Source organism: Opisthocomus hoazin, chromosome 14 (assembly GCF_030867145.1).
Source record: "Opisthocomus hoazin isolate bOpiHoa1 chromosome 14, bOpiHoa1.hap1, whole genome shotgun sequence".
Classification (NCBI taxonomy): Eukaryota; Metazoa; Chordata; class Aves; order Opisthocomiformes; family Opisthocomidae; genus Opisthocomus; species Opisthocomus hoazin.
Genome location: NC_134427.1, coordinates 345,272 through 367,513, shown reverse-complemented (window position 1 = coordinate 367,513; position 22,242 = coordinate 345,272). Strand labels below are relative to the sequence as shown.

The following is a 22,242-nucleotide window of genomic DNA, read 5'->3' as shown; positions in this document are numbered from 1 at the left end:
TCTCGACAACAAAGTGAGCAAAGAAAGGGGAGTGTTCCTGATTTACCCCTGGCTCGGAGAGAGCAGGTCTGCTCTACTTGAGAGGGAGAAGCTGCAGCCTTGGGAAGGATGGGAATGCTGGTGAGAGCAGCTGTGCTCATGAGCCCTCTTCTCTTCTGCAACGGTGAGTACCCAGAAAGGTCTCCTGCCTGGGGCAGTTCCTTCCCTGGCACTGCTGTGCCTGGGTGTGTGCAGCGGTGGTTCTCTTTTGGGGAACAGAAATCTGGCAAGAAGGTCAACGTCTTTGCATGCTGCTGGTTCGGTGTTTGGTTGTTTCGAATCCAGTGGTTGTGGAGCGCGATGGTGTGTGAAGGCTATGGAAATGCTGTGCATGCGCTTAGAGCACAAAGATCCCACACACGTCGTGACGGTTACTTCATGCAGCAGAGTGAGCCACCCAGCATGAAGGGTCTGGTTAGCTCTTGTGTTCCCAGGGAAGGGGGGGGTTGGAAACCAGGACAAAATGGTCAAGTAGTGTCTATGGAAACATAGGTTCAGCCCTAAGAGTGACAAAAATATACTGGCACAAAAGGCAACAGACCTCACTTTTATAGGAAAATTTAAAGAGTTTTAGACTTCTTGATCCACTGCTTAAGTTGCTTAAATTCAGCTTATTCTGAAAAAGCACTGTCTTTCAGAAGAACAAATGGGCAGTGGAGGAGAGAAAAACGTAAGCGCTGGGGTTTGCTGTCAACATGCGTTGCTTCTCGGGAAAGCCCCAGAACGGCGGCAGGCGGCAGGGGCAGACACCGACTGCGACCGGGGAGCTCGCAGCTCGGGCTTGGGACAAGCTCCTTCCCTCAGGTCTGAGTCGCCCGCGAGCTCCGGTCCTGCGCTCTGCTGGGTGTTCGCTCGCAGGCAAGCGCCGGGCAGAGCCCAAGAACCGAACTGTGCCCGTGGCATGCGTCCGTGCCCCTGGCAGTCGGCTGTCTCCCGTCCGTCTTTCTCACGCCACGTCGCCTTTTTGTTAGCCCATGCCTGAACAGCCTGTCCCTTATTGTCTGCACTGCTTGCCGGTGCTTTGGGTTTGGCGGGGTCTATTTGTGATGCTTTCACCACCCCTTCATCACCCAGAGGCTGCCTTCATGGCAATTGCTTTTTTTAAAAAATTGTCTTTCTCTATTCTTTCTGCAGCTTTTCTAGACCTGACTGGCCCCAGTGAGATCAAAGGCGTATGGAAGGCATCTGCCACTTTGCCATGTGCCTATGTGCCTGTGCAGGACTTTGTGCAGCAAATGCTCACGTGGATGGTGGTACATGACCAGAGCTCCGGCACCATCTTTCAGAGGGACAGCTCTGGCGACCAGGTTCTCCTGGCCGAGTACAGAGGCAGGGTCAGTGTCCCAAAGGACACCCCGGGGAACGTGTCTCTCCACATCCTGAACCTGGAAGTCTCTGACAGGGGAACCTACACTTGCCAGGTCACCTGGAAAGCCAGGAACAACAGCCTTATAGCAAGAGACATCACCACTAAAGTGGAGGTTGTTAAAGGTAAGCCCAGCAAGGAAGCTGAGCAGGAGGGGAAGGTGTGGCGCGGGAAGGTTTTAAGGATTGAATAGACCAGGTAGGCAGTGACCACCCGCTTCCGATGCAGGAACGTTTTGCTGAGCGGTGTCAGGCTCTGTCGAGAAGCAGCAATGTCAGAGAGAGGATTTCTGCCCACAGTCCTGCGCCTTGCGGTGCAGGGGCTGGGGGAGGGTTTGTGGCCTCTCGCTTACCAGTTTGTTGCTGGCTCTACCTGTATCTGATGGCTCAGTATGTGCAAGGGACATGCACCAGAGGGGAAGTCCCTGGGATACTACGTTGCTTTTCTTTCACCAAACTCCATCGGCACACGCCCGATCTCCCTCTGCCTGGGCAGTGGAGATGTGCAGAGGAATGGAGACGGCATCAACCCAGCAGAGCAGCCCTTCGTGTATGAGGTGCAAGGGCATAGCTGGTACCCGCAGAGCTAAGGCAAGCTCAGCCTGTGCAGAGAGGTGATGGGAGAGCGGAGCCCCTCTGCCTCCTGGGGAAGCACAGAAAGCCAGAGCGTGAGCTGCCGTGGAGGGGGGACCTTCCCCACCGCGACCATGGCCAGCGTGACCTGGGCCCCGTCTGCCTTGTCTTCCAGTTGCGGTGACCAAGCCCGTCATCATGGCCGGCGAGCTGGGGCTGACGGTCCCGGCAGGAGCCCGGACCAGCCTGACCTGTGTGGCCAGCGGGTCCCCCCCCATCAGCTACCGCTGGTTCCGGAGCACCCCGGGCGGGAAGGCCCTGCTCCTGAGCAGCCGGGCCGAGCTGGCGTGGGACAGCCTGCAGCCCTCCGACGCCGGGGAGTACTACTGCGAGGCGGAGAACAGGGTCGGGGCCGGGGCGGTGCGGCGGAGCGATGCTGTGGAGCTGACAGTGGGAGGTGAGTCCCCAGCCCGGAGCTCCTCATCGCCGCTGCGCAGGACGGAGGCAGGGAGGGTCCCCTGTCATGGCAGGGTCAGAGGCATGACGCTCAGTACGAGCTGCCTATCGACTGCCACCCGGAGAGGAAACCCCAGGGGCTGGCATCGCCCCTGCTTTGGAGAGTGCCCCATCACAGCCTGGGTCAGGAAAATGGGGGGGATCCCATCCCCCTGCCCCCTGCCTCACAGCACCCGTGCTGTCCCTGCACGTCACGCACTGGCAGTGGGACTGGGTGGGCAAGCGGTGGGACAGGGGGCAGCCCTGGTCCAGGGGGACATGGTGGGTGGGATGGCAAGGCACTCGCCACGGCTCCGTCCCCATTCCCATCGTTATCCCCATGTCGGCAAGAGGTGAGTTCCCAGCGCCACAGCTGGATGGAAAACATCTGGAGTCCTTCCATACCGGAACAGAACAGTGTTCCTACTGCCCTTCACTGGAAGAAGAAAATGCACAAAGCCTCTGCCGCCTCCACTCTGAAGCTCTTCTCATCACTGGCTCTGGCTTGCTGTCCTACTTTGCTTCTGTATTCAATTTCCCTCTTCCTCTTTAGAGGAACTGCTCTTTCCTGGTGCAAACGAGGTTTTGTATTTAAAACACATATTTAGTTTTATTTGGCATTTTTGAAATTATTGCTGGCTGTGTAATGCTCTATTGCAGTTTAGCAAGTTTAGATGAGCAATCAGGACTTCAATTTGAGTATGAGGAACATGTGAGTGGTAATTCAATAGGTGAACAACTCAAACTGGCATCTGTTCCATACGACTGGCTACGTGTTTCAGGAAAACACACTGCACTTCATACACACTCTGCGCTCGGATGTATCCAGGCTGTGCAAGACGGTGCAGGATGGATGCCTTGTGGAAGACTTGCTGTTTTCCTTGGCTGGTAGCTCGGTCACCAGAGCCATGAAGCCTGTGATCAGAGCCAAGCAGAGATACCACATGGTGGCCTCTGAAAGAGGCAAAGCCTGCTGAGCTCGCAGTGGAATGAAGGTTATGCCTGAAACAATGTGTTGTTTTTTATAGCAGTTGCACATAAGAGTGTAGAGCAAGGGAACAGGAATTAGTGATGGCCATGCTTGTTAGCGCTGCTAGCATGCAGTGGCCCCCCTGTCCTCTGGACAGTGGCTGGTTCCTCCTGGTCTCGTCCCACTGGTGGAGAAGTTCTGCATTACAGCAGCCTCACCAAGGGTCAGACTCCTGTATGAGCATCTCGTTCACCCTGCAGATCTGCCTGCAACAACAGTGGCCTCTCGGAAAGATATGGGAATGTCAGGGAGACAGGACCCAACCACAGGTCAGGGGAACAACAGTGATGGCTGACAACAGGGACGAGGAGTCTGGGGGAGGATTTCACACCAGCGCTTCCCAGTGGGTTCTGTTGCTGGGGAATACAGTGTTGACAGCATTGTGTTTTATTCCATACACCTCCGGTTTTAATCCAGATGTTTCTGAACATAGAACATCCTCACTTCCCCAGTCTCCAGTCTGCAGAGGGCTTTTAGCTTGCTCTTAGGGAGGTTGTGTCTCTGTATGAGAGACTCTGTCTGTGTCTTAGGGCTGCTAGAAGTACCATTTCTTAACTTGTAGACTACATAAGATGTTCTGGGTTCTGTTCTCTTTTAAAGGGCCTTTTTGCTTGTTTTCTGGTCTTGAATGAGAGCCACTGGAGTGGAAGTCAGAGTTAGTATCTCTGGTGGCAGAGACAAGTGATGCAAAAGCTGCTTCTTGACTGGAAAGTCTACCTTACCAAGGACAGTAGTTCTGAGGGAGGCCTTGTGATTTCCAGTTTGTTTTTGTGGGATGTGGGAATTCAGACCTGGGCTAGAGTAGGTCTGCTTGTGGAAACTTTTCATTTTGGGGTTATGCTTCCTTTGAACTCATAGCGCCCCACCAATCACACAGCAGATTGTGGGAATCGGCATCAGTGACCAGAAGCTAAGGGCAGATATTGACAATTGTTGACTATTCCTACAGAAAAAAAAAAGAAGGATCTGGTGTTCAGAGGTATCTCAGTCATCTCTTCGACTCCACGGGGCTCCAGCACTGTTACAGGTGTGTGTGTATGTATAGACATACCTATATACATATATACCTATGTATATAGTTCATGTATACATACTGTGTAGATACTATTTATGTAGTATCTATCTAGTGTGTGTATATATAGTGCTATATATATACTCTCTATCTATTATAGTGTAGACATAGTACTCATTTCTAGAGTTTGCCTGTTTTCACTGCCTGCTAAAGATGACCGAGACATCCTGTTTGATCCTACAGCTATAATTCTGGATCACCTGCTGCTAAAATGAGGATTGGAAATGCACTGTGAGCCTTTTACTCCTGTCTGTTTTGCAGATCTGCCCATAACAGCAGTGACTTCTGAGGATGGTGTCGGACATGCAGAAAAGAATTCCACAACTCAGAGTAAGCGGAGAGCAAAACAAAGCTAAGGATGAGATTAGCAACCCAAACTGGCTGCTCAATAGTCAGGACTTTCAGCCTCAAAATTTGTGTTGTGCCTTTTGGCTGCAACTTGTAGTAATGACTGCTCTCAAGGGACCTGGGTGATTCACGGTGACTCTTTAAAAGACTCTGGATGATTTTGTGGGAGGAAAAAAGATACTTTCATAGCTGGAGCATACATAGTTGTTGCTGTGTACCTGGACAGTAGTCCATTTTGATCTTTTTGAGCATCAAAGCTGGTAGAGCAGGAAAGCCTCAGTGTGCAACTCAAGCAGATCTTCTGTACCTCCCCCAGCTTTGCAGGGCTGTGGTAGGTTTAAATACGTCCCAAATACAACTGAACAGTATCCTTGAATGAAAAGCTGAGACCCTTTATTTCATGACGTGTAGTGCAACTATTCTGCTCAGCCCGCAGCCTCGGTCAGCCTCAGCACTGGGAGACGCTGGTGGCTGTCTTGACGGGCCGCAGTCTCCGGGTGAGGTGTGTGTGCGTACGTCTGGTTGGCTCACGCAGTGGCACCCACGCAGAGCCGCGTGAGCACGGTGCTGGTGGGACGGGGACGAGCAGGGACGGGCACACGCAGTGCAGCCCTGCATTGCCCGTGCCAGGGCTGGCTGCCGTCGTCCTCGGGGAAGCGGTCAGCATCACGTAGCTGCCGCTGCTGCTCTGACCCAGGAGGGCTTCTCTGCGAGAAAGCCTTCTGCTGTATCATTCCAGATTTCCAGAGGACTCGCCTCTCCCTCTACCTGGTCATCCTGATTGCTGTGGTCTGCAGTGGCGTGGTTTTCCTTGTCATCTTTCTCATCGTTTGCATTAAAAAGCCCAAAGACGGTGAGTAAGAAGTTCTGGAAGATTTTAATGTGTTGTGCATGCCCGGCTTGGCTGATGGGGCTGGTACTGTGCTTGCAGCTACCAGTAGCAGGTCTGGGACCTGCATCACACAGGCACTCAATCTAAACGTGGACCAGTTAAAACAGAAGGTGGAAGATGGGGAGAGGTCGAGAAGCCCCTTTCTGCTCTGGGAAAACCAGCAGTCAGGGAGGGCCCGCCAGGCGCCGGCGGGGGGAGGCCCAGTGGGCAGCAACGGCCCCAGTGCCCCAGGGCCACTCTCCGGGCCGGGCCCCGAGACTGTTCCAGGGCGACCTCGGCCTCTGCCCGCCCTGGCCCTCCCGCAGTGCTCGGCCTCTCCGTCACGCCGTCCTCCATTCTGCCACCGTTACTGGGGTCAGTGGTTTCCCTCTGGTCCTCGGGGACATCCCGTGGCTCTCTAACTTCCCTGCTCAACTCAGTTTGCTGGTCAGATCTTCTAAGTTGTCTGGTAGCAAGTTAATCTCAGCCTGCTACTTAAAAATATCCATTTCCACCAGCCGCTGTTTAGTATTTCCCTTTGTACCTGGAGGAAAAGAGGTCATCATTAATTCTCCCTGTTCAATACAGATTCATCTCCTTTCTAGTCTTCAGATGCAGAATACATTTGCTGAGTGCTTCAGTCTTTTCTGCACTAACACTAGAAAACTCATGACCAAATACTTTCCTAGAGTCCCCTTTTTCACCAATAGCACTCAACAGTGTACAGAGAACACATTGGGGTTTGGGATTGTTTACTGCTGATGGCCATAGTTTTCTCCTTGACCCTTTGTTTCTTTAATTCCCTTTCTACAACTCTGTGCTACCAATTAATAATAATTATCCAATTCTCCTTCCCCCCCCCCTTTTTTTTAAAGGAATAAAAAATAACCTCTTTTTAAGTTGTCCTTTTTTGAACTTCAAATGAATAGGAAAATTATGGGAACTGGGAACTTCTAATTTCTAAACTCAACTTTACCTTTGACCTTGGGCCAGTTATTTTGATCCAGTTGTGCCACAGCTGGGATATGGGTTGTTTTCATTTTCTTGGACTTAATCCTAAGAGCAGGAGTCATCATCCACCTAACATGATCTCTAAGGTTCTTGGTTTTATTCTGTCTTTAGAGGTCACTTTCTTATATCAGTAAGAGACACAGGAGAAATTACTTTTTAAGAATATAAATGCAAATTATTGACACACATTTCTGATTATTCTTTTCCAGCTCAAGCCTATGAAGTTAAATGGTGAGTATAACCCTTTACCTAACATGCTGTGAGTCTCTGGGGACTCTATCAGAGCAGAAAAAAATGATGCTACTTAGCTTTCAGGATGAAAAGCCTCTTAAGCTGTATGGATGAGGAGGTTCAAAGTTAGCTCAGTAGTACATTGTACTGGTGATCTGTGGGCTTTCCACATCAACACATAATGTAGGAAGAAAGATCTCTTCCTTTGCAATATGAGAATCATGAAAATGAACAGGAGCTGCTTATTGACTCCTTGGCCCAGTGAGGCCCATTGAAGATCATTGCCAAGAATAAATTCCCAGTGTTTTTTCAAATGCAAAGAACAGGAATTCCCCTTCTGGAAAGCTAAGGGTCCTGATGCACAAATTATACTTTGATTTATCCCTGAAATATCCTTGGCTGAACTCACCTCTTAATCATAGCTGTGGCAGGAAGTTGTAGGTATTTCTAAAGTGAGGTTTTGGCATCCTGATCTACTTGTAACCTGTGCAAGCCATACTGAAAAGCCTCATAATCCAGTCAAAACATACAGAGAGAACCACTTACCTAGACCTAAATTAAAGTGCTGATGACTTGAGTGCCATGGTAGAACACACTAGGTGTGTTTGCCCAGGTGCTCTGCTTCCCAAGCAGTTTATAAAGCAGCACGTTCAAGTAACAGTTGAACCCTGAGCAACTGAACAGATGGTGTGATGGCATTTCTCCTCAGAGTTCTATATATATATTGATCTTGCAAAGATCAGTTGTCTAGTTGTGATATTCCAAGAAAAGGTGGTAATCCTTCTGTTGCTTGCATACATTTTGCTGCCTCTGAAACCTCCCTGGATTGGAGGCAGTGCTGATATAACATCCGAGGTTCTTCTGCCACCTGGAAGCAAAGGACAGGATTCTCTCCTTCAGAATACTGTCATAATCCAATGGCCCAGGTTTACATGCGTTTGAATCAGACCACAGACTTGCTCAAAATCTTGATGGTTGGGAGGTGCTTTTTCTAGTCTGGTTGCAACTTTTCTTTCATATTGCGTTTTGATTTCAGGCATAACTCAAGAGCAGCAGATTCTTCAAGGTGTGAAAATACAGGTCATTATGAGGAACCCATCTCCTTCACTGAAAACAACTATGTGATAGGGTCCATGACAAACAAAAGATCTGAAGAAATAAGTATGAAAAAGAATGAATACGACTGTATTGGAAATACCCAGGAATCTGAATATGAAGTAGGGGACACTGTATGAGAACCAGCAGTGCTCTACAGGTAGCAGTCCTGAAGAGTACCTTCATCGAGGCAAAATTTATCTTCTGATTCACTTTTGCCTCTGAGAAATAGGTTGGACAAGCAGTTTTTACTGCTCCACGATTTGTGGAGCCTTAACAATCTCTGCAGTGAAAATGTGAACCTCTTTAAGAACTTCAGTTACAGACTGCTGTATAGATCTTCTGATTTTGCTTTCCTTGGTTACCTTTCACCAACTCTGTAGAAGAAAACCCTTTGAAAGCTAGGGTAGGCAGATCCCAGGCCAAGAGCACTGTACTAAACTTACTGCTTTATCTGACCAAAAGGATCTGCGTTTGCAGCCTTGGTGTGGTGGGAGGAGAAACAGCACCGAGGGCTGCTCAACAGCCCTGTCATCTTTGGGTAAGAGGTGCAGAATGAGGCTGGCCTTCAAATCAGCATTTCTCCTCCCATCCGCATGAAGTGCTGCATAGGTGGTAGAATGTCCCTTTAAATGTGAGACAGCCCTTAAAGCAACACTGAAAGACAGATTAAAGCCAGCATAAAACCAAGAACTCTACCACACTGGAAGCAGCCATACAAAAAGAAGAAATGTCCCACGTGCTCATCATGCTGCACGCAATACGCCTTTCTGCAGCACACGCAATAAAATGCAAACACGCTTTCTGTAGTTTTGGAGCTGGATAGCTTGGGCGATTCTGATACTGCAGCAAGGGACATTCTTTCTGAGTTCACCTCCTCTATTCTCTCTTTTAATGTGTGTTTAATATTTGAAAGAAATTAGATACTTTTCCATGTTTTATGGATAGGATTTTTTACACATGCCTGAATTATTTTGATATGAATATTTTTGCACGACTGGCTCATCTTTAAAATGCTAGCAAACACTCACAGCTCCCACTAGATAATCATGATGTACTTTCCTCCCAGCTTAGCAGGCCTGAAGGGTAAGTAGGGAGCTTAAAATCTTTGTTATTCATTATTTTTACTACCCTGAGTAAATCTATAACATGGATACAGCAGAGTTATGGAAGAACCTTGTTGTAATGAGTGATAGGGCAATACCCTATCCTATAACAGCCATACAGACAGATGTAAAACAAAGCAAGGGATAAGAGGGGCGAGGAGGATATCAGTGACACAGATATAGGATTAGTGAGGCCCCAGATTTGCTGTTTGCACTCAGCAAAGATCTGCATCTACAGTTCTCTGTAAACATCAGCTCAAAATTCACCAGCATTCAAACACAGTACTAGGTGCTATTAGGAAAGGCATTACAATGCAATAGAAATAGGACTGTGATACTGTAAAACCCGTGGAATGCTTCTACCTTATGTATGCATGTAGGTCTCTCATCTTAAAAGGGATGTTCAAAGATGAACATCTTAAGCAGTAAAAGGCAGGCTCTTGAAACGGAAAAGAAATCCATGAACTAGGTTGTCTATGTGTTTTGTGTCTGCATACACTGCTGGACAGCTGGACAGTGCAAGACAGCGGTTGGATCCTAATTCAATGTGGGACATCTCTGGGAAAAAGAGCAGTTGCTGTGCCACTTGTGCAGCACATCAACGGCATACAGTAAGCAGTGGCATGCCAGGAAGACAAGCTAAGGGTAAGGCGGATCCTCCTTGACCAGCACTTGTGTTTACCAAAACCAGAGCTCAACTAGCCTTCATGGAGCCACTAAAAGGAGGAACTGGGAAGCTTGCAAAGAGCAAGCACTGTGATAGCGGCAAGGCTACCAAACGCACCAGTACCTAGTGAGTGTGGTAACTGCCAGTAAAGGGAAAATCTGAATTGCTCCAATAGCTCAATTTGTGAAGCCCATCTGTGGCACAAAGTAGGACATGAATACTCCGACGACATCATACATATGGGTCTCTTTCTTAGTGCTAGGAAGTATTTACAAGGATTTGGCCAAGATAACGGGTAATCCAGAACTGATGTCATTGACCTGGGAATTCCTGGGAAGCGAAGTTGATTTTCAGAAAGATCACTTGTATACCACATTTCTGTCACACAGGCCTTGAAGGACATGCTTGTTTACACTAAGTTTCTGTTTCTTTAAGTGGAACAAAGGTCATGTTTTCATGATGTCTGTATGATTGTCTGGTATATGTGAGAGAATTGTGGTGTGCATGACTGTAGAGGCTCGTACAATTAGCTTCTGTGGGACATTCAAAAAGTACTTAGTAAACCACAGTCTGTTTAGTCAGAGTTGTGAGTTGGCTATGGCTGGACCAAATAAGAATGTCTCACGTCTTCCAGTAAAAATTGCCTTTTTTTTTTCTGAGTGCAGATGGTTCAAAAAGATCACTTTGAGATGTTTCTTCTTCAGTTACCAACTTTTTGGTGGTTTGCTCAAAGCTTGGTGCTGAATTTCACCCCCTTGCAGGCTAAAAATCTTATTTAATCACCAGGGAAATTGTAGCAAACTTCTCTAGCATCTGGCAGGCTGTGTCAAAACATGAGTGTAAGATGCAGGCTCTGGAGAGCTGGTCCATATTAGTAGGGTCTGCTCTCACTTTTGGGGAAATGGGGACTTTACTGTGCCAGCTCTAATTAGCCTGAGGTGTAGCAGCAGAACTTACAGAACAAAGACTCATACTGGTCACTTTGCCTGAGCTGTGATACTTAAAGAAATGATGCTTGAAAGTGTGTCACGTGCAGTACGTGGAAGGAAGGTGGGCACCTGTAGGGGGGAAAGGTTGCAGGGTGCCTTACCCACCTGGCACTGCAAGGGAGAAAGCAATGGATTCAATCCAAAGGAGACACAATGAAATGAATATATTTCATTATAATAAACCAGGTAACTAGCCATAATGTCTGAGACATTAAAGGCTTTTCTTCATGTGTTCATATGCAAAACTATGAGGAATCCCTCTGGTAATAAAGAAATGGGCTTACTGTGTGACGCAGGAAGGAGAAAACTAGCAGCTACATGTCTGTCCCAGGGAGAGAAAGATGTCATGTACATGACATTTGAGGAACTACAGTTCTTCGTGCTTTCTTTAGCTAAATAGTATTTTTTTTATCCTGTATGATTAGAGCTTCAGGAAGTCTTGCATGTCCGGTTCAGAAAGTAGTCATATCAGCAGTTTTAGATTGGGGTTTCAGCTTGTTCCAGGGCATGTTCCCCAAAATACAGCTTCTTTGAAAGTCTTTTGCATAGCAGATAATTTGTTGGGACAAGCTTCTATCGCCAGTCATGAGGCAGGGTGTCCAAAAGATTGGTTTTAAATCCTCTCTCTGAAAATGGACTCACATTCACTCTTTCAGTAGCAATGTTTGAATTTTAATGAGTGCACATTTGTTTTCTTACATGCTTTTAGACAGGACTCAAACATACCTAATGGTTTCTTGGTGGCAGAGTGGGCAGATGGGGTACAGGCAGTATAAACTGGCACCACACTGGTAGCTTCAGCAAAGAAGTCAAGCAGAAAGGCAGCAAAAACCAAGCTTCCATCACACCAGCAAGGCTATACTGTTCAAGAACGGGTGGTGCTGCTGCCTCCGTTGTCTTCCTCAGCAGGATGACAGCTGGTGGTAGCTCTTAGCCTGCAGCCTCGTAAGAATTTGTTCCACCAGGTCTTGCCACATCACAGTCAGCTTTTGCTCTGGGCTGCCCATGCTTGCCACAGGCAAGTTTTACTGCGGCAATAAGCAGAGCTCAGCTGAAATCACACTCAGCAAGCCATCCAAGCGTGGAGATGCCTCCACTCAAAGACTGAAATGAGACCTGCACAATTCTCATCAGTTTACTGACTTTGGGCAAATGAAGATAGTCTCCAGTTTTCACCACCCTGTGCAGAGAGGGAAGAAGCCATCATTGGCAAATGGCTGCACTTCCAGAGAAAGGGCTGAGCTCAGACACAGTGTAAACACTTCCAGCTAAACCAAACCAATGTTTGGTGTGATGGGATGTAGCTGTGGCAAAACTACACCAATTACCTTTCCCACCCAGCTCCAACAGAAAATGGCTCCCTGTATTCAGACACGTCCGCCTCCTGCTCAGAGATACTAGTCTCCTGGTGCAGTTGTTAGAACTATATGCTAGGGCATGTCTATTGAACAGATGCCAAAAAGTTGCTTTAGTGAATGATTAAAATCCTGTAACAGAATTCACTAACTAGGTCAGTAGATTTGCTTTTATACAGGTTTCTCATCTTCTGTAATTCCTTCTCCTTTTGGTAATAATCAGCAGGCACATATTAATCCTGTGCATAGGACCTACTTAAAACTTTTGGATGTACTTTTAAAGGTGCCCCTACAGAACATACCCAGAATGTCTCCTGGGTTCAAATGCCTCAGCCACCAGTTATAAGCCATCTCCTCGGAAAACGCTGCGTGTGCTTGCAGAGCATGAAACATGATGGCTTTTGCCCAGGAACTGGACTATTGCAGAAGAAATGTGTCCCAAGATAGTCTGTGATGCTGTAAAAATGAGAGCACCAGGCAGTGAGCATGATCACCGGTGGACGGTAAAATCTTATGTTAACATGAAGTACGGATGATTCTAGCTTGTTGACATTTCGTTTCCCCATGCACCATCTCCATGGCCCTGGTAGGTGTAACTGCATCTGTAGCTGCAATGCAATAGGACTTAGTTTCTGGGCAGGTGGGAGAAAATGGAGCTTTTGCAGGGAAATTCCTATCATAGTAAAGAGCAGGATATTGTTTTTTAATGTCTCATTTCTGTATGTTTTCTGTCAAAACAGAAAAAAGCAGTGAAAGTGGCATCCTAAGTTTTCTGATCTAAAAGGCTCAAACTGTTTGGCAAAGAAACTAGGGCTGGTTGTCTTCCTCGCTCGTGTCACAGACTGACCTACTCAGAAGGTGAACGGGGTTACCCTCAGAGGGTCTGTTGCTGCAGAAGTTGGTTCATGTGTCTGGTGGAAGAGCTATGTACCGTCAGCAGGCTAAGACACTAAGGAAATGGAATTGAGCATCAACAGGTTGGTCTCTGCCTCGTGCTCCTGCGTGCTGTTAGGTGAGTCACTGTACTCAGACTTGTGCTTTTCCACTTCTGGATAACCAGTTTTGAGCCCTCATGGTACAATGGAGAGAGATGCTGAGCACTCTGCTGAGCAATATCGTCACACACAAGTCAGAGGGAACTGAATTCATGCTTCCCAAGCATCCTCAAGTTTGTTTTCCCTTGCTGCCAAGTGCTTGACTGTGTGGTCAGCATAAAGCTTTTTCACCATGAAGTGAATGCAAATATGGAAGAAAAGAATGAAAAAAATTAAAAAAAAAAAAAAAAGAAACGCACAATTTTGAAGAACAGTAAAAAAGAGCACTAGCCAGAAAAGTGAAGAGAATAATAAGAGAAATGGCTGAGGATCAGGGAATATGAAATAGAATTGGAAAGATCCTTACAGTCTTTGTCCATCCTTTACCCTTCACCTAAGTCAGCAGTGAAGTGGACTCGTGATATTTCAGAAAGAGGATCCTAGATGACAAAGGACAGAAGAAAGGGAAGTGTTCTTCACTTGCCTTCTGCTCTCAGGAGCGTGGGGGTCTCTCACAAAGTGCAGGGAAAGGAGGACAGACCTGCAGTTCTGGGAGAATGGGAGAAGTTGTGCGGATAGTGGTGTTTGTGATGGCTTTCATCAGCTGCAATGGTGAGTAAATGCTTCCATGTATAAGAACAAAAATCAGAGTACTAAGAGGGTAGGAAAAATCTTTTGAATTACAGTGTGTTAATCCTTAAAAACTGTGAATTGTAGAAAGTCTTTAGTTTCTTGCACAAAAAACAGAGCCTGAGAATTCACAGGAGTCTCCTTTGGTATCAGATACAACCAGGTGCTTGAAAGAGTGGAGCAGACAGGGCAGTATGGGGCAAAAGGCCAGCTCCCATGCCCCAAAGCAAGAACAAAACAGGATTGTTCAGGACCCTTGGAGAGGACCTGCTCTGGTGTGCTACCTTCCAAAACAGTCTTTGTGAAGATGGAATATGCATTCTTCTAGAATTCCATATTGCATCACCATTGTTCTGCTAGCATGGTCCTGGGAAGAAGCAGCGCTGTAACTGTGAGGCTAGGTGTGGGCACACACAATTCCCCTTGGTCCCTCCTGATCTACTGACTCTCTAGGTGCATTTGGAGAGGTAATACTGGAATCTTTGCTTTGATTCATATGCCCACAAGGCGTATGTGCCACTCCCACGGCACATATGACACTGACACCAGCAGAGGAAGGTTTTGGGACAACAGGAGAAAGGTGCTTTAACAAGTTGTATACAGAAGCACAGAGTCACTCCTGACATTTAGAAAAACAGGTTGAAGTATGTTCCCCATTTCATCATAAAAAAACAGCTTTGCAGATTTCTGGGATCTGCCTCTCAAGCAACTTCTTGTGAGTTAATAAGCTGAACGTAAATAGTGTCTTTCTGGGGAGGAGAGAAAAGGGGCAGCAGCATAAGGGGGTCTGGGTAGAGGTGAGCCAAGTCCAGCTAAATCCAGATAATCTGCTACTGACACGAGGCACTTCCCAGAGGATTTGTGGTCTCAGTGGGCAGACAGCTGGAACAACTGGGAGAATGAGCCAGGTACCACAAAATCCACCCCCTCTTCTCTAGTGCCCGCTTGAGTGCTTGGCAGGGTGCTTATCTGGTTGAAGCAGGTATGATCCAAGAAATCTAGGACAGATCTGAAGTTCTCTAAGGCTAAAGCAAAAAGATTGGGGTTTGGTCCACCGTTCCTGTTCCAGGTTCAGTACTTCAGAGCAGATTCCTAAAGGCTCCTTGCTACATGGCGCTTCCATCCCACCAGGAGAGCTGGTGCTGGCAGGATAGGAAGGAAGAGGCTCAACCATTTTAGAAAATGGGCCAGAATATGAGTTCAACATTTTTTCCATTATCATGCATTATAGATAATGCAAATCCCTCTCATCAGTCTTCTAATCTCTAACTTAGCCCTTCAGGTTTTCGTCTGGTCCAGCTTGATTTCCTTCCAGTGGGAGAATTCACATTGTTTGTCTGGAAGACTACATCCCAGTTTAAAATGTGTCGCTGGAAGGAAATACTTCTTTTAAAAATGCTGTCTCCAGGATTTTTATTTTGCTGAGTTTCTCCCATTCCTTCCAATCAGCTGTCCATTGGAGTTGTCCCTGCTAATGATGAAACTGGTCATACACAGAGTGTAGCTGCTCTGCAGGGAATCAGTGGATGCTGGCAGCTGTTTCATGGCATACAGCAATGCAGAACAATATGGGAAAGATGTTTAAACAAAATGATGTCCAGATGAATACACTGGATAGCAAGCATAGTTGAACTTAAGTGCACTAAATGCCTTGAGGGCATTTCTGAGCAGTTTTCTAAATAGCTTCTACCCTTCTTAGTTTTTCTTGGTGGGAGTCTGTGAAGAAGCTGGAGAGGGCCTTTTTACAAGGGCACATAGTGATAGGACAAGGGGGGGAATGGCTTTAAACTAGAAGAGGGTAGATTTAGGCTAGATATAGGGAAGAAAGTCTCCACTCTGAGGGTGGTGAGGTCCTAGCACAGGTTGCTCAGAGAAGCTGTGGCTGCCCCCTCCCTGGAAGTGTTCGAGGTCAGGCTGGACGGGGCTTTGAGCACCCTGGTGTGGTGGAAGCGGTCCCTGTCCATGGCAGGGGAGTTGGAACCAGGTGATCTATAAGGTCTCTTCCAACCCAAACCATTCTGTGATTCTATGAAAAGAGGAAGACAAGTGGAAAGCCTTTAAAAACTGATAAATCAAGGAGTTGCATTTGACTGGGATGTGAAATTTGAAGAATGGAGCTGTGCCTGCCCTCTCAAAATCATTTGGTAAAGGAAAACCAAAGCTCCATGTCAGAAACAGGCTTCCACTACACTCAGCCCCAGCAGTCCCCTCGGCAGTCCCCTTGGCTCTCCCCAGGGACACACATCCACAGATGCTTGCCTCCCCCCGACTGGCACCTCCTGTTAGCTCTGCAACAGGCTGTTGCACAGAGAAGTGCTTCTCCCCGCACAACTACACTGCTGGATCCGTGAGCACCAGGGAAGCTGCATAAAAGAAGAGTGATGTTAATGAATGCAAACATTCGGCCTAACAAGCACGTGTAATTGCAGTGAAGCAGTAAACTTGCTTTGTTCATCCTTCCTCCCATATAGAAGTCAACATTGCAAGGGGTATTGTCAGAGCACCCCGTGTCAGTGGAGGGAAGCAGTTGCTGTTTGACTCGTCATGTGCAGGTGTAAGCAGAAAGCCAAGCAGCTGAGGTAGGGTGTAAAGGCTGGGTCTAGAGAGCAGCAATAAGAGATGCTCCTTAAGGTCTTGTGAAGACTGTAGCTCAGATGCTGCCAGCAGGAGCGGGATTCGTGCCTCTCTGTACCGAGCAGGAACTGAGAACTGGCAAGTGTCCACAGAAAAACAATAAAAATAGCCATGAAGTCAAAGCAACTGTCCACTTCCCTGTGCTCAGTGAGGTGGGGACAGGTCCCGGTTTAGCTGTCTGCAGTCTACGGCACATCTAAGATGCGGCCGCAAGCTGGCTTCCACCTTCTGATTCCCATCTATCCTAAGCACATTCTCCTCTTCTGCTGCGTTCTTATTTCTTCCCTTCAACTGTTGTTCCCCGCAGCCCTCCTGGATCTGGCTGGTGTCCACCAGATCAATGGCACATGGATGGGATCCACCACTTTACCGTGTACCTACATGCCCTCAGAAGGTTTCACACAGCAAACGCTCAGCTGGAGGGTAGACCGAGACTATAGCACCTCTACCATCTTTCGGAGGGATGATTCTGGTGACCACATCTTGTTGTCTCGGTTCCGAGACCGGGTCAGCGTCCCCAAGAACAGCCCAGGGGATGCCTCACTCCTAATTGAGAACCTCGAAATCCCTGACAGTGGACACTACACATGTCAAGTCATCTGGAGGTCTAAAAATAACAGCTTGATAACAAAGGAGGTGACCACTACGATTAAAGTTGTCAAAGGTAAATCCAGCAATAAAGCCCTGCTCTTGTATAGCCAGTCTAATCCGCAGAGCATGTAGGAGAAGAAGCAGCTGGTGGGAATAGTCTTTCAGACCATACTGTCTACCCACATCCAGGCTGGGTGTCAAGGCATCTGGATGGGAAGAATTTCTCCTCCTCCCTTGCTGTGTTAGCCCTTCTTCTCCACTTGTGGAGGTGTAGGGATTGACTGGGGAAGGGGGATCAGTTAGTACACACCCCAGTCTGGATCTACCCATGGGCCACTTGAACCCATGGTGCTTGAGGTAACACCCAGGTCTGCTTTTGGTTCTGTACAGGTAGCCAGCATCTCTGTGGGTCTTGTAGCAAGTGGGACAGCAAGTGCGTGTTGTGCTAGTGAAATCTGCCTGCTCCCCTTCCCGAGCATCATCACTGTGTGCCAGAAACAACTGCCTTTCTGCACAGGGGGCACCCACTCAACCGAGCAGGACTTGTGTGATGTGGCAGTAGCAATGGTGGAATAGCTGGTGTAAACCTGGCTTTAGGCACAGGTGAACTGAGCTCAGCCTGTGCAGAGAGGTGATGGGAGAGCGGAGCCCCTCTGCCTCCTGGGGAAGCACAGAAAGCCAGAGCATGAGCTGCCGTGGAGGGGGGACCTTCCCCACCGTGACCATGGCCAGCGTGACCTGGGCCCCATCTGCCTTGTCTTCCAGTTGCAGTGACCAAGCCCGTCATCATGGCCAGCGAGCTGGGGCTGACGGTCCCGGCAGGAGCCCGGACCAGCCTGACCTGTGTGGCCAGCGGGTCCCCCCCCATCAGCTACCGCTGGTTCCGGAGCACCCCGGGCGGGAAGGCCCTGCTCCTGAGCAGCCAGGCCGAGCTGGCGTGGGACAGCCTGCAGCCCTCCGACGCCGGGGAGTACTACTGCGAGGCGGAGAACAGGGTCGGGGCCGGGGCGGTGCGGCGGAGCGATGCCGTGGAGCTGACAGTGGGAGGTGAGTCCCCAGCCCGGAGCTCCTCATTGCCTGTGGGTAGCCAGGTCGGAGCCCCCCGGGACAGCAGCAGGACCAGTGCTGGAGGGACCACGGCCTGGGAAAGCAGGGGCTCACACAGCTTCAGCAGCGGGTCCGATGGGGCAAGAACCCTGGCTTGGGGTTTCCCTCCATGTGTCAGGGAGCCTTAAGGTGCAGCTGCCGATGGCAAACCACCCCAAAGCAGCCGGGAAGTCACTGCAGGAGAAACAAAGTGGGAAAATCCCGTGGAAACCCGGATGGGTCCCAGCAGGACAAAGCAGAGGCGTCTCCTGGCCGCGGTGCAGCCAGCCACGCGCACTGGTGCGCGGAGACGCGCCATGTCGGCCAGGGCTGCCGGGGACCCGGGGGCGATGGCCGGGAGGGGGACGCGAGTGGCAGAGGCTGCCTGCAGACAAACACCGGCGGGACGAGACGCCGGGGATACAAACCCTGCTCGTCGCCCCGAGCAGGTCCGGCAAGCGCTTCCTCTCTGCCGCCTCAGACGCGCCCGGCTGAGGGAGCCCCGGGGCGCGGCCGCTGCGCTTGGCGGCGGGTGCGGCCGCAGGGAGCCAGGCCCCGGCCTGCCCAGCACCGGGCTTCCCGGGTCAGGAGCTGCCCGCCCGGCCGCCCGCCTGCCGCAGGCCGCGCTCCTGCCCGGCCCCGGCTCGGCCCGGCTGCCGCAGAGCGGGCGGCAGCGCCAAGGCCGGCCCGGGGGCTGCGCGGCGCGACCGGGCGCGGTTGCGCGGCGGCCGGGGTGGAGCCCGTCGAAGGCGCCCGGCACGGCGCTGTCCGGCCCCCGCTCCGCTAACGGCGACCGGGCTGGGGCTCGGCGGGCGCAGCCCGGGCCGGGCCGCCCCCACACCCCCTCCCCTCCGCCCGCAGGTCCCCCCCGCGCCGCGCCGTCCCCGGCCCTCCCCGCGCTGGCGGCCGCGCTGGGCGGCGCCGGGCTCGGGGCGCTCCTGGCCGCGCTGCTGCGACGGCGGCGGCACCAGGCAGGTGAGCGGCGAGCCGCGCCGGGGAGCGGCTGGCCGGGCCGGGCCGGGAGAGGGGCGGGGCGAGCCGGGGGAGCGGCGGGACGGGCCGGGCGAGGGGCGGGACGGGCCGGGCGAGGGGCGGGACCGGGCCGGGGGAGCGGCGGGGCGGGCGAGGGGCGGGCCCGGGCGGGGGAGCGGCGGGGCGGGGCGGGCGAGGGGCGGGACCGGGCCGGGCGAGGGGCGGGACCAGGCCGGGCGAGGGGCGGGGCGGACCGGGGGAACGGCGGGGGGGGCCGGGCGAGGGGCGGGGGGGGTCGGGGGAGCGGCGGGACGGGACGGGCGAAGGGCGGGCCGGGGGAGCGCCGGGGCCGGGCGGGCGAGGGGCGGGACCGGGCGGGCGGAGACCCGAGCAGCGGGCGGGAGGGGCGGAGGAGGGCAGCCCCGGCACGGGGAGACGCGGCGGGCGGGACAGCGAGGCGCCGGCCACGGCTCCGTCCGCTTGCGGGACATCCCCACCGTCACCCCTGTCCCCGACATCCCCGTCATCACCCCAATCCCCATCACCCCCGTCCCCATCACCCCCGTCCTCGACATCCCCACCGTCACCCCCGCCCCGCTCCAAGCCCAGCCCAGCCCTAGCTGGTCCCGCCCGGGGAGAGGCAGGGCGGGAGCGTTATTCCTGGAGGTGGGAATACCTGGGAGCAGCTGGGTTTTCTTCTGTGGCACATTAATCATAAAATACGTTGATGCACATCTTTGATTCTTCTTTTTTTCCAGAACCTCTCTATGAAGTCGCTTTGTGAGTACAGTTTTTCACTTGGAGCATTAAGAAGTCTCTGAGGGCATCGTACTGATGTCACTTTCTAGCAAGCCTCTTTGCTCAGTGAAAAGCCAAAGATTCCTTTCACTTACAGGAGGAGGATCTGAATACCTTGACAGTCCGTTTAGTTAGCAGCATGAGGACTTTAACGTTTCAGTGCAGGAGGTAGCCAAAGAGAGTCTGTTCTTTAATATGTTGGAATGAGAGAAAGATACTCTGGGTCCTTCACTCTGCCTTGCAGATGCCTTGGGAACTCTGTTCTCTGTAGTAAATTCCCACCATTATTTCACAGTGCAAAGGACAGGAATTCTCAGCTCTTCCCTCAAGATAAGTTCCTTCTGTACCTGCCTTTCTATTTAAGAAACACATCCCAAAGCCTATCCAAGTATTATTTTGTGCAATTCCTATTTGCTTGCAATTATCCAAACATATCTTCTGCCTTGTCCTAATCTCAGCCTTCAATCGCTTCATAGTACTTTCCTGTTCATGTACCTTAGCCATCTGTAGCCTCACACATTGCCCTTTTTCCCAGTTATTACTGGTAGTTATTTTCTAAAGGCTAGACTGTCTGCTGGTAACTCTTTTGAGTACAATATGATAACGCCCTGAGAGTTTATGGCACCAGTGTTAACTGTTTAGTGCTTCTTTTTGTGTGTGTAATGCTTCTAACATTATGTTCTAGTGTCTTTCAGAGCCTTGCAGGCCCTCACTAGATTAGTATAAATTTTGCTGTTCCACAGATCACGTGGTAGATGTTGTAAATCAAATTACTTATGGTTTAGTCCTTCTCAATAATGTTTCTGTTGTTTCAGCTGTAGCACTGCAGATGTCACGAGATTGGAGACTGATGTGGAGGTCCCTGATAGATGCCTACACAAGGAGACAAACTCTAAGACCGAAACATCCAATGATACTTTCACTATGAAAGACAACGACAGCATGTGCATCAGGAAGAATCCTGAGTATGAGAACCTTGTGAATGCCATGGAATCAGAATATTAAATAGAAAGAATTCAGTAGAGTGCCAGCTTTTCCACATGAGCAGCCATGCAAGGCTGCAGATAGTGAATGGTAAACTTTACCAAAGGAAACTCTGCTTCCTGTCTGCCTTCTGCTCTGAGAAATATAGCAGTCTTACTGCTTTCTTTAACCCAGGGGAACTACATAACCTTCTCAGGCTTTGGCACATGAGGCCCTGGCTGGTGGTGCAGAGACGCTCTGTGAAGTGGTTATCTACCTACTTTTATAGAGCAAATAATTGCTGAGCAGCCTGAAGGACCAAGGTGAGGAAGAGAGGATGTGAAGGAGTGGAGACACAAATGTCTGTAGGCTTCAAATCCAGGTCTAGCTGGGTGCAGTGCTGCTAGCCAGTAATACCAGCAAGGTGTACCCTCAAGTGCATGTTCCCCTGCTAGGACATACCTGGCTGCCAGGAGCCAGGGACTGTGCTGGAAATGGACGCCCTCTGGCTTTTACAGCTTGGCGAATACTGATTGTACAGCCTGCTTGTCCTTGAGTCTTTTTTGTTAGAGTGTGGTAAAGGGACCACAGAGGGGGCGGATGATGCCCCAGGAATGTCAGTTTTGCTATCGGACTGGAGCTCATTGATAGAGGAAGAGGGAATGTGCCTGTAGGTGGTGAGCCTCCTAACTGCCATCCTCTGGTTTTCTCCTGGTAAAGCAGAACAGGAGTGGAAGGAAATGCTAGCATTTCATTTTTACGGTGTGGGAGCCAGAGGCATAATAAAAGAGAGAATTTGGGGGCATTTTGAGTAATGATTGAGCAAGGATGCAACAGACTGACACTGATTCACTCTGTGGGACACAACTCAATCTGCCTGATTACAACAGAGATAATGTCGATCTATGTTACGGGGATGCCCTGAGTGCTGATGTTTGTAAAAATGCCTTAAAAAGTGCTTGATTAGTGCAACATATTTTCTTTTCCAGGGCAAATACAAAAGGCTTCAAAGGATTTTATTGCGTATGATTTCTGACTTTGTTGGTATTTCACCATCCAGTGCCATCATTTTTCTGTTGCTTGCAGATGTATGCTTTTTCTCGGTCTTCCGATTTAATTCTGCAGAACAGGCAGGAGTATAGTCATGGCCACAGTTTAACTTGGAAGTTTGACTTGGGTTTCCCTTTTAAAGAGGAGGGGACAGGAGAGGGGCATCAAGTCAGCCCACACCAGACTCCTGGCTTAACTACACCTCACTGCAGCCCCCAAAGCCACTTGTTAGGGTCT

General features: G+C 50.0%; 2 protein-coding genes across 3 annotated transcripts; both read left to right on the top strand.

The window, feature by feature from the left end:
- LOC104331936 (V-set and immunoglobulin domain-containing protein 4-like) lies at positions 1-10,254 on the top strand. 2 transcript variants are annotated; one of them, XM_075435489.1, is made up of 8 exons: positions 1-163; positions 1,174-1,530; positions 2,153-2,434; positions 4,452-4,529; positions 4,836-4,904; positions 5,662-5,775; positions 7,014-7,035; positions 8,072-10,254. In XM_075435489.1, exons 1-8 carry the CDS (start codon positions 109-111, stop codon positions 8,268-8,270), a joined length of 1,176 nt encoding a protein of 391 aa, XP_075291604.1. In that variant the 5' UTR covers positions 1-108; the 3' UTR covers positions 8,271-10,254. The 2 variants fall into 2 exon arrangements, with proteins under 2 accessions (XP_075291604.1, XP_075291605.1); XM_075435490.1 differs by lacking the exon at positions 4,452-4,529.
- A 3,515-nt stretch (positions 10,255-13,769) lies between these two features.
- LOC104336288 (V-set and immunoglobulin domain-containing protein 4) lies at positions 13,770-21,988 on the top strand. The gene is made up of 6 exons (XM_075435624.1): positions 13,770-13,893; positions 16,853-17,209; positions 17,902-18,183; positions 19,084-19,197; positions 19,953-19,974; positions 20,808-21,988. The coding sequence occupies exons 1-6, from the start codon at positions 13,839-13,841 to the stop codon at positions 20,995-20,997; spliced, it is 1,020 nt and encodes a 339-aa protein (XP_075291739.1). The 5' UTR covers positions 13,770-13,838; the 3' UTR covers positions 20,998-21,988.
- Positions 21,989-22,242: the final 254 nt, after the last annotated feature.

Bases quoted from the DNA above. Each gene is read 5' to 3' on its own strand.
- LOC104331936 (XM_075435489.1), top strand. From the start codon at position 109: ATGGGAATGCTGGTGAGAGCAGCTGTGCTCATGAGCCCTCTTCTCTTC. The intron at 1,531-2,152 runs GTAAGCCCAGCA...CTTGTCTTCCAG, and splicing joins TAAAGTGGAGGTTGTTAAAG to TTGCGGTGACCAAGCCCGTC. The intron at 7,036-8,071 runs GTGAGTATAACC...TTTTGATTTCAG, and splicing joins CAAGCCTATGAAGTTAAATG to GCATAACTCAAGAGCAGCAG.
- LOC104336288 (XM_075435624.1), top strand. From the start codon at position 13,839: ATGGGAGAAGTTGTGCGGATAGTGGTGTTTGTGATGGCTTTCATCAGC. The intron at 13,894-16,852 runs GTGAGTAAATGC...TGTTCCCCGCAG, and splicing joins GGCTTTCATCAGCTGCAATG to CCCTCCTGGATCTGGCTGGT. The intron at 18,184-19,083 runs GTGAGTCCCCAG...CTCCGCCCGCAG, and splicing joins CGTGGAGCTGACAGTGGGAG to GTCCCCCCCGCGCCGCGCCG.